Source organism: Mizuhopecten yessoensis, unplaced genomic scaffold, assembly GCF_002113885.1.
Source record: "Mizuhopecten yessoensis strain PY_sf001 unplaced genomic scaffold, ASM211388v2 scaffold11045, whole genome shotgun sequence".
In the NCBI taxonomy this organism is placed as follows: Eukaryota; Metazoa; Mollusca; class Bivalvia; order Pectinida; family Pectinidae; genus Mizuhopecten; species Mizuhopecten yessoensis.
This window is the reverse complement of record NW_018408851.1, coordinates 1,117,036-1,129,063: the sequence shown is the minus strand read 5'-3', so window position 1 is coordinate 1,129,063 and position 12,028 is coordinate 1,117,036. Positions and strand designations below refer to the sequence as shown.

Here is a 12,028-nt window from a genome sequence, read left to right as displayed (position 1 = left end):
TAGTAGGCATACCATGTATGTATCTTAATTATTGATAGTAGGCAAAATCGTCTGGTATCTTACTTTACTACCAGAAAAAAACCCACAAAAAAACAGCACTTCTTCATACATTGTTTTAATCGTCACGTTTTAAAGTACAAGCCTATAACATGTCAAGATAATATTGCATTTTAGTCATTTATACATACGATGAAATCATTATTTCAACATTTGGCGGGAAAATATCGCAGTTTTTGGTACCCAGCAAAGATTTTAGATAAATATAATCGGAATGCATAACCTTATATATAGGGAAACAACTGTCATTTAGGTTTTATTGTTTAAAGTTAAATACGAAAAATAGTTGTCATGTGGGTTTCAACAAAATGATGAAAGTTATATATATGTTAGCTCATCCCAAGTCGGACGTTCATTCACAAGGATAACATCCGAATCGCGACGGTTAAACTTGAAAAGAACCAAAATGGTATCAGTCTGACACATAACCAAATAACGCCATAGTATATGAAGTTTTCGGAATCGTCCATTATACACACGGATACCTTCTATCAAAGAGTAACATAATATTGCAAGTATATGACAATAACACAATGTAATTAGCAATACGAGATATATCAAGTGACATAGTATGTAACACTCGCATGAAAGCACTCTTTTAGGAAAAAATATCCAAAATTAACAATGCTTTCAAATTTTCATGAAAATGTTCGTAGGAAGCGCTCTTAAATGTGAATTGATGCTGTGAAAGTGAAAATATAGTAAAAATGATTGTTTTTATTCTTGCGCTACGACACGCAATATTTTACTAACTACAAGTACTACTAGAGTATATCGTTTCTGCGCATGTCACAGTTTTTAAAAATTTAAAAATAAAAATCAATTTTGAGTTCATGGTAATGTTTAGTCCAGTGTGTCTTAATACAGAATAACATTCTTGAATTAAAGTAGCATAACAGCTGTACTTCACCCCACAAGAAATGTCTCGACAATTTACTAATATGGAACATTACGGACATATTTACGTCCGAGATTTCCATTGTTAGCGGGAACGGTCAGAAAAATATAATGTATGCGCTATATAAAGCTGATGTTTCGAAAGATATGTGGTTGTCTTTAAAATACATTTAAAAACGACAAAACGAGTGGACATATATTTGTCATTATGATTGAACAATTATATCTAATATTATCAATAAAATCAGTCGTTATTTGACTAAACACTTCACATGTTTCGCATTTGTATGACATGAATATTATTGTCAAATGTGATTTATTGGTCGGATTCCAGTATATATTAGTAATAACGAATTGTAAAGTAGACGACCCGGGGAGATCTCCAACTAAACCAAGAAGCAACCATTGTAAGTTTTCATGGGGATTCCTGATAGATTCTTTAAGCAAACAGAACAGATCATCCCAAATAGGCGATTTGAAACAAAACTTCGAACCAACCATCCATACTCGATTCTAAATACAACACTGTTTGACAGGAACTGCCTTATCTGCCATCTTTACTCCGCTGCCTACCATACATTATATAAAAGTTAATTATAGGTGCTTTTTAGAATTTAAATTATCTTAATCTGATATAATAGTTTAAATTTATCACAGTCAAAAGCATATATAGTTCTTAAAAAACACATAATGAAAATAACAGTCTATCATCACAGTCATTTATAGCATAAAACAGTCTAATCAAAGCTACATCTTGGGCATAACGAAAATATTGAAATAGACACCACGTTTTAATTAGATTGAGCATAAAACAATGTATATATATATAGGTCCAACATATACCTTTTCTTCTGTTTATAGTAATACAACTAATTATATTAGCCTAAGCCGTGCTCATAAGCGATTTCATTATATTTGAAATCCAAAAATGTATATAATTGTCCCCATTAGTTTTCGATCATAATTCTGAAAGGAATAGACAATTACAATGAATATGTTTGAATATAATAACATAAATATGAATAGCTAGAATAGACCCACTTCATATACACCGAAACAAAATTGACAGCAATGCAAATATCTATTAGTTTGCCACTTAGAATTCAAGACTGTGCCACAAAAATATGCAAGTCTTGTATGGCTTTTATAAGACGAGATAGATTGTTGATTAATGCTGATTTTAAAAAAAACTTCGCATTAAACATTGCAAGGACAGTTTAAATATATCAACAATTAACACTGAATTGGAATGATACTTAACTAAGAAGGAGGTAATACAAAGTGCTCTGTATATCAATGAAAGTGTTTAACACATGTCCAAAGGGACACTAAATATTTGTTAAGCATTCAATTAATGGTAATCACGCTAGTCTATTGTTATTGACAATATTTACATGATACATATATTAATTCGGAAAACATTTTTTCTCGAAATGAACTAATATATCTAAGGCATTATTGTTCTTCAGTGGTGTGTTTGCTTTAAATGTTACTTTTATATCTAACGAGTTTCAGTTACAACAAATTACATTGCCCTTTAGCATATTTAAGCATTGTATACCGGCAAGACAAAATACCCTTTAATCCTTAACATTCGGAAAACATTGTCGTCAGTCAAAGAATTAAACACGTTCTTTTGAAGTAATATCGATATCTGCTGCGTTTTTGGTATATCTTCTATGAAATTCTGAGATTTCTGAGAATCTAGAAATGAAGAAGGGTTTGCATATTGCTCGTTGTCAATCAATGTTACGACAAATATTAGTCTAAACATGATAAGATTTCTTGTGAAACCATATCTCAAAAGATGGAAGCAATATTGCAAATGCTTAACCTTCTAGGCATAATGTTTAGCAATAAGGCATATTAAAATCCACTTAAACAATTCCAAATTTAGGTGATAGAATTTGTGGTTCACAAAACAGGTTCTTATCAATAAAACATTGACCGAAACCTATCTTTACCGCCATTAACAGATCTAGAGACTGGAGCGTTTGGTCACTTTTTGTGGCCTTAAAGCTTATCGCTTTTAGAGTGACAGTTATGCCGGGGGTAAGTAAAGTTTTGTTGTAATATTCCCCATATAAAATATATTACACATAAAACTGAGCTTACTGTGCGTGTAAAGTATCAGAAAATGGACATCGTTTAATTTATTCCGTTACTTATATTCTGTCTATAAAATCAGTAAATTTTCAGTCCAGGGGATGACTCGACACACTAAACAAACGAATATACAATTAACATAATGCAAAAAAAATAAAAAAAATAGCGTTTCTTGCATACTACACTGATGTAATTGCCAACTGAAAATTTTTGGAAAATTATGTTTTCTTTTTACTTCGGTTTTCGAAGAATTCACATATGCTTAGTTCTATTCTAGCAAGAAAAGGGAAAGTAAAGTGAACCCGTTAAATCGAATTCCATTGGAAATGACACTGAATGCTGAATGCAACTAAACCGAATACAGTGAATGATATATAGGTTATATGATATTACAATCAAATTATAAAAAGCATTGTCATTATTTTATCTGAACTGAAAATCATATCTTTTTCAAGGCAACATATTCAGCGCACTGATCACACAGCTTAAATTGATTCATTAGTGGACGTCATCTCACTATCTATATTACTGCACTTCTGTGTAATTTCTATTGAAGTTCATGTTCTTACGATTTCCATAAAAACATTGTTAGAGACAAGTAGCGTTAACGTCGTCATCACCAGGCAGTCTCCATTGCCATATTGTTGGAACAGTACTTGTGGTGGAACGACATAAGGCGGTCTTCACCGCAGCACTGCTGGAATAGTACTGGCGGAGGTACGACATGGGCAGTATTCAATGCATCACTGCTGGAATAGTACTGGCGGAGGTACGACATGGGCAGTATTCAATGCAGCACTGCTGGAATAGTACTGGTAGAGGTACGACGTAGACAGTCTTTACTGCAGCACTGCTGGAATAGTACTGCTGGGGATTCACTATATGACTGGAACAGTGCTGGTGGAGCAGTACTGCAGGAATAATATATTTAGAGGGGTGTCCTCCTAACTTCTCCATTGCAGCATTATTGGCATTGGTATTGTAAAGATACATCATCTGGCGCTCTCCATAGCAGCACTGCTTGACCAAGACTGTTGAAGGAGAAGCGAGTCCGGCTCTTTATGACGAGCTGACGGCGATCTGGCTAACCTCTGTTGGCTTCGAGGATTTTTTCTAACCGTGGAAGCCCTGATAAAATATAAAATAAATGCAATAATCTAGCATAAAATGTGCAGTCGTTTTCCCAAAAGAATGTTGATACTAAATTTGAAAGTGGTCCATTTCATTATAATACCCTTCCAGAATAACATAATTAATATATTTTAAATGGGTATACTGTGTTATATAGTATGTGCATACTTACATATATAGCGTTCCATATATAAATTTCGTTCGAGTACAGCGCGTAAGTCTTTGAGTATGTGTATGATTACAAGATTAGCATTACTGGTAGTTAATTATCAAGACTTGTACCTTTTCATTTATCATTATTACAGTGTACAAACTATGTTGCATATTTGTTTAATATTATTGTTTCAATAATGAACTGGTCTGTAAGAAAATTATCCAAACAAACGAAAACGTAACCATGTTAGTATGAAGAATAGTATCGTCTTAATAACATGTGCATATTAATATATCAATTAAGTGGTGTAGGGCAGCATAAAGTGTCAACACGGAATCAAATTAAACAAGCACAATCTGGAAGTCGTTTGCCAATACATTGCCATAAGTCAGATGAGTCAAACTGCCCTCTTTGACAATTTATAAAATAAGTCAAGATTTCTTCATTCATCTTTTATAATCGTGTTTCTGTAATTATATTAATAACACTAATCATTATGACTTCGATGATTATCACGTTAATTGCATTGTTGCCATCCAATTAGACACTTGCGATGTTTGTAAACATTAGAAACACCAATTGTGACAAAATGCATTACACGATATCAAAAAGGGGTAAAGATTGAAAAAATGAAATGAAACACAAAGGTTGGTAAATCCATAAAACGTGAAAATGAGAAAACATCTATTATATCATGTCAAACACTATTTACGACAAAGTATGTTCTTAAATCATGCTATCACAGTTCTGCTATTTTTCGAAGCCCGCATAAATTATTAGGTTCTAGTTTTTTTCACTTCATCTCAAGAATACATAATTTAACCAATACATATTTAGCATTTCACTTTCAAGTCATATCATATAGTTTGATGGTATATAATCCACGTGATCGCATGGAAATGTATATATGTTTACTAGCATTATCTTGCAAATCAACCACATATCAGCATTATACATGTATATGAAAATGCAACTTCGCAGAATAGAATATAAAAACTTCACTTGTTACAAAGCGTCGGAAGTCATCATAACAAGCTGGAAGTGACCAACAATTCTTCAAATTAATCACACAAAACCAGGAAATAGTCATTGAAATATGGACATTGTATTTATGTTTTCTGTTGTTTGACAGACATATACTACATGTCATCAATATAGTATTCTTATAGAATAGCAAACACACGTTGATAAACATTACCTTCTTGGAATATTTCCTGATTCGTGCATAAACATTCCCATCACCAATTCATCATAATATTATGCAAAGCAATTCAAGAATTTCAACAAAATAGGAAAAGTTCATTAGCGACAAAATGGTAAAACGGCAACCTAGCGTAAATTACGAAAACTATTTTGATTTACTGACTGAAAAGTATGACAAAAAAAATCAGGCATAAACAGTGTGTTTATTACAAGCACGGCGGTGTTGCTGCATTAAAAAGTTGTAAATAAATATTGAATTATTGGGCTAATATTTCATGCGAAATCAACGTGGTAGAGCGACCAAATCAGTTACACTGTGGGACAACTAACTGTCTTACCCTTTTTACATCAAACTGTAGATTTATTGCAGAAATTACGATTTTTAAGATATATTGTGAAAAGAAGAAATTAGAGCTAATATAACCATAACAACATGTAATTAATAAAACATTCTTAGTTTCCACATCAATAGGGGGAAAATGTTTAAAATAGGAATCAAATCCGAGTTTGACTTAAGGCTGAAATATTAAATATTGGTCTTTTGTTCAGTGCATGTGGGTTAATGTATTATGACAATAAAAGAAAGTACAATACAATATCAGATGAAGGGCATTTCAGGAAAGGAAGCTAGAATATGTATACAGTCAAGTGTTACTGGATTCTTACCATCTATGAACATGTCTTGTTAGCTATAAATGTAATCTCTGAAATGAAAGTTTTTTCCATATCACTTATCCTGTATACCATTCGGGCTGTCATACTTATAATAACAGCGTCTAGCTGTTCAGTATGACATGAACAGTAATATAATAATAATAGAGAGATGGTTCAATTTGTATATTCCATAACTAACCATATATGATTACTGTGATATTAGATTTAAAACCATACAAAACGTAATGCCCTAGCCAGGTGGTCCAATATTGCTAAATTATCCATTATAGTAACTATTTTGACGTGGAGATTTGTCGTGCCCTGTTCAATTGGTCAATTATGAATAAAAATATACCTCATCTATATATGTCAGTGCGTCTGATTTGTTTGAACACATAAAGCGACCGGCAGACAAGAATCATATATTCTGGCAACGGGTTCTTCCGTTCCAATTTCTAGATGTGGTGTATGTATAATTATTGCCCTTTGAAGAAATGTAAAGTATTATGTTTCTTAATGTTACTTAAATGTTCTCTCATACAAAGGCAATACATGCTTAAAGTACTGTACTTATAATAAGGATGAACTATGAATAGCGTAATATCCCAGTCAACTGCTTCATCATGGTTCAAGCATACTTGAACATAATCATATGTTGGTCTTACTGTTCGCAATGGTGGTCTAACATTACTCAAGGCGCATCTTGGCCTAACGGTTTATAATACTATTATATACTATTTTGGTGTAATTGTCCACATTGAAGAATATTTAGAAATTAATTTAAACTAATTGTCCATAATTAAGAATATCTAGCAACTGAAATAGATAAATCAAAACAAAAAGTTCATTCACATTTGATAGCAACAAAATATCCTCCCTGGATTGTAAGGATCATGCAAAGTCAACAAGGATATTCTTCTCAACCTATTCAATCGAGCGTATTACATATTTCTGTGATGCTAACATAATAGGTTTTTCCTCCAAAGCGATAACACAAAACAATAATAAAAATTGCTTGGTTAGATAAATATCTCAGTATTTTGGATAAGTAAAAGTCTTCTTCGATGTAATATTATATAGGAGATGGATAATGATACATAAACAGGTATATATTGATTGTTTCAAGACGTTCTCTTTCATCACAATCATTTTCATGAACAGGACCAGTGATTGATAATTTGTACCTTCGGTGCAGTTTAGTTGAGTAGGACACATTGACCTTCTTATTTGTTAACAATGTGAGTTTTACTACGTCAACGTGAGTCATTATGTGACATTCGTTTAATACTAATAATATGTGAGGAAATACAATTTGCGTGATTCAATAAAAATATTCAAAGTTTCATCAAGTCAAGCTTTATCTCACTCTATGGTTTTTCGTGCTACTTGAACAATAAAAATGATAAAAAATGTCAAAATGGAATGGCTAAAAGTATTGTTATTATGCAAATAAAGCATCTCTCAAAATAACTTGCCCCTTTACAAATACAAACGGCACACTCCCGGGTACCTATGAGATAAAGTTCTTGTACAAATACAAACCTGTCTCGTGCCGAACTTCTGTGTGTGGGAACAGTGGAGATAGGGTACATCTCCGCTTGCTCCCCGAGAGTCAGAGAGTGTGCATTGCTCCCAGGGGACACGCCCAATGGTTGACGCATGTCCACCAGAGTCTGACTTCTTGTCAGCGCCTCAATACGCTTAAATTGAATACCTGTAGCCAAGGCACGAAAATAGCCAGTTTAGTTCACACACAAGTTATTATTAATAAATCAAATAAAACTGAAGACATTCCGCCGTGAAACACGATTTACCCTTGGCACTATGGTGAACATAGTTTCTTGTTTCGATTAAACTGTCGGCATGTGAAAAACATATGTATGTACTTCAGTAAGGACTTTTTGGTTAGCCGTTTAATAATGTTGTGCTGTATTTTTGTGGTTTTCTTTTAAAAAAACTAAGAGACCCTTTTAACACTAATGAAAATCAAATCATGTGTTCTTCAAAACAGAATGTCTTCATGCGTGATTCTGTGATGAGAAGTAATGTCAGAATAGAACATGCAGAAAGTCAAGATTTGAAAGGCCAGTATCATGCCTGAATTTATTCCAGTTAACATCGGCGCTTTATTATAATTAATATACAGGAAAATATCTACGAATCCGGAGATTCCAATTTGTGAATGTTTATTCCTATTCAAAGCACAGTAAGGACAAGATAAACTGTCTCTGCTTTTCATTGATGCACTGGCCTTTGAAGAAGAAGATCTAGAATAAGAGTTTAGTGTTAGACTACAAAATAATATTATTTCAGTGTCTACAACATTCTATGTACTAAATATTGATAAATCAACATATTTACTATTTATCTCTTATCTATAACTATAGTTCATATCATTTCAGGCAGAAGGTGCATCGAATGAGAAAACTCTTACTTAATGAAGTACAGTTCAGAAACGACACATTAACTTTTGTCTCGTTTTGCGAATTAAAACTCCCGCAAATCAGTGGTTGGAAAAACAGGTGTTACTACAGTAACAAGAACAGAGATGTTTTTGATATACTTAATTATCATAATAAGAATTCATTTAACACAAGGAGGCTATTCTACGATAATACAGACGATGTTTTTTTCAAAATAAAGAAGCTTACAAAATATCCCTAAGGAAGCAGACACTGAAACCACTAATGCACTACATTGAGTTTAAAAACCAAACAAGAAAACAAGACATTACAACACAAACCAAATACTATTGAAAACAAAAAACATAACAAAACAGAAACACTAATGGAAACAAAACAGAACAAAACTCTAATAAAACAAAAATACCAAACAAACAAAAAGTATGCAATGACGTTTATAATTTTGCAAAATCTTCACACCTCATAACGGATACGGATAAAACTAAGTCCAAACAAGTTTAGAAAAATCGTTATTCTAGTTTTAATCAAGCATGCAAATTGCTCTAATAAAACCCAAAAAGTGCTTGTAAAACAAACCTTTTGATGCAATTCGATCTGACCGTGGTAAAATGGTATATCATCATTTTATTTTATGGTAATATTTATCAATAGATTACATCAAACATTAACAGGAATGAAGTGTAATGTACAACAAAGCATTGAATGATCGAATGTTTAGTGTACAACAAAACACTGATTAACATTAAAATATCGTATACACTAGCTCACCGTCATCTTTTACAATTTTTACCAATATCTTTAAGAAATGATATAAGTATTTCAACAAAGTTCGCAGAATGGATTTCTAATATTTGCATTTACACTTCTTAAGTCATTCTGTAACGACACACATACGTAGATTTATTTAACTCTTTATTCCATGTTTACCAGCCAGTAGTCGTGTTTATTTACCATCCAGTAGTCGTGTTTATTTACCAGCCAGTAGGCGTGTTTATTTACCAGCCAGTAGTCGTTTCTAATTATCAGCCAGTAGTCGTGCTTATTTACCAGACAGTAGTCGTGTTTATTTACCAGCCAGTAGTCGTGTTTATTTACTACCAGACAGTAGTCGTCTTTATTTACCAGCCAGTAGTTGTGTTTATTTACCAGCCAGTAGGCGTGTTTATTTACCAGCCAGTAGTCATGTTTATTTACTACCAGACGGTAGTTGTGTTTTTTTCCCAGCCAGTAGTCATGTTTTTTTCCCAGCCAGTAGTCGTTTCTAATTATCAGCCAGTAGTCGTGCTTATTTACCAGCCAGTAGTCGTGTTTAATTATCAGCCAGTAGTCGTGTTTATTTACCATCCAGTAGTCATGTTTATTTACTACCAGACGGTAGTCGGGTTTATTTACCAGCCAGTAGTCGTGTTTATTTACCAGCCAGTAGTCATGTTTCATTACCAGCCAATAGTCATATTTTAACTTATCCTGCAGAACGAATTGTGTAATTTTCGGCGCATATCAATGTGATGAATTCCAGCTTAATTCTTGTAATCTTCTGTATCCATATGCGACTTTTAAATGAAATCAATTTATTTTAACAAACTAGGAATTTAAAAAGGGTCCATTATAGGTAATATTTTTTTAATTGCGTTCTGTGTACTTTTTAATTTACGTTTAATATTAAATAAAGAACAAAACTCAAATGTATGTCTTTCAGTAAATGTGTATGTCTTGTCTTACAGATTGTTAAAATGAAGAACATCTATACATCGTATAGTGGTTATATATCATGAAGACTGTTGTCATTGCTATATTTGCGGCCTTGGAAAAACTCCGGAAAGTATTAACTCCGAGAACTTATTACCGCTGCTGATACAGTTAGTAAGGACCATATCTTTTCATTTCTTTTTTGAGAAACTCAAATCCACAACTTTGCTCCGAAACAGAACCGCAAATTTAAATACCCGCCATATCAAAGCACTATCGAGTATATTGTATACTACTTGTGGCTAGTATATTCCTTTCATTTAGCAGTGTGTTTGTTACTGGATCTTAACCTTATTCAAATGATGTTATTACTTAAAGATTACAATGTCATTTATTTATTTTTTAAATCAGAAAATAAAATGCAAATTGCAATTCGATAAGTTATTTCAATATTCAAATAGAAAATTGGTCTCTCACCTTTCGGATCACCCAGTAATGTCGTGTTGACTCTCTGTAGCTGAGTTGGTGCTAGATTAGAGGGTTGTGTTCGCAGTTGCATCGGGATAAATTTGGTATTCCATTGTACCATAGGCGACTTATTATCCAATAAATCGGTACCTAGGTTTATAGGGTTTCCCGACAAACTGCTGTCACCACTCCGATACGCCCGGTCAGACATACGTTGTTTGCTAACATGCGGTCTGTAATGGTAATTTATGTCGTTGATTTTTTTTTATCACAGATTGTTACGAAGACTTCATTGTACTTTTACATTGTAATGATGAAAAATAGCATCACATACAAGTTCATGAAAACTTAGCAAGACTGGAGATTAATTCATACACATGCTTTTTTCCTATTCCATGACCATTTTAATATTTGCTCGTGTGATTTTTAAATCTTGACGTTTGCTTTTTTAATCATGCTATAATAAAATAACAATTTTTGTTCAATTTAAACAAAACATAGAATTCATGGATAATACGAATGTACACAAATACTTAAGTCTGTTACGGTGGAATGGTCTGATTAACTGAAGACTTTGATACAAATGGATATATTAAAGCATAGCAAATATGATGTAGATGCACTCATAGCAGAATCAAGTACAGACATAGCATAATGTATGGAAATTAAACGGGACATGTCAGTAATCAATATATTCAAGGTTGCAATTATTTTGTTTTCATCAATTAACCTAAGGACACTGCAAGACTGCAAAAGAAACATGTGCTGCAAAAAGTTGTACACTAACACGTTTGTGACATTTCATTTGATTGCAATGAAAGCATATGTGTGAAGTGTGAAGGCAGAATAAAACGCATGCAAGGTTCCCCCAGTCATAAAAAGCACGGTCAGCAAAACAAAATCGTTATGGATATGTACAATCTATTACAAAATACCATGTCATACCGCATGTCATAAAACTGATACCAAAGGACCTGTTACAGGAACAAGAGAATTTTGCCCACAAAGCAATTTAACCATTACTGGGTTATATTTGTAGCTCCCTAAGACACGACCCATGAGATATTTTTGAAAAATGAAAAAGGTCCCCAGGGCCTGTGCTATGAACTATTTAGTGATGCCTTCCAAAGGTGTACGACAGGGTTCACTTTTTTGTCCAAAAAACTATCAAAACAATGTTTTACGCTTTCAAATAATATTATATTATTTAAAGTAGGATCTGCTGCAAATTATGAACTCAAATATG

General features: G+C 32.9%; 1 protein-coding gene across 7 annotated transcripts in view; it reads right to left on the bottom strand.

Annotated features, from left to right (window-relative positions):
- Nucleotides 1-104: 104 nt before the first annotated feature.
- Nucleotides 105-12,028, bottom strand: part of LOC110464961 — an 80,065-nt gene continuing 68,141 nt past the window's right edge. For 4 of the 7 annotated variants that reach the window (XM_021520477.1, XM_021520471.1, XM_021520474.1 and 1 more), the window contains 4 exons: nt 10,792-11,015; nt 9,202-9,219; nt 7,745-7,916; nt 105-4,188 (listed from right to left, as the gene is read on the bottom strand). In XM_021520477.1, the coding sequence (XP_021376152.1) occupies nt 4,053-4,188; nt 7,745-7,916; nt 9,202-9,219; nt 10,792-11,015 (550 nt within the window). In that variant the 3' untranslated portion in view covers nt 105-4,052. Of the gene's footprint in view, nt 4,189-6,214; nt 6,253-7,744; nt 7,917-9,201; nt 9,220-10,791; nt 11,016-12,028 lie in introns of all 7 variants that reach the window. The other 3 variants (XM_021520475.1, XM_021520472.1, XM_021520478.1) reach the window with 3 other exon arrangements.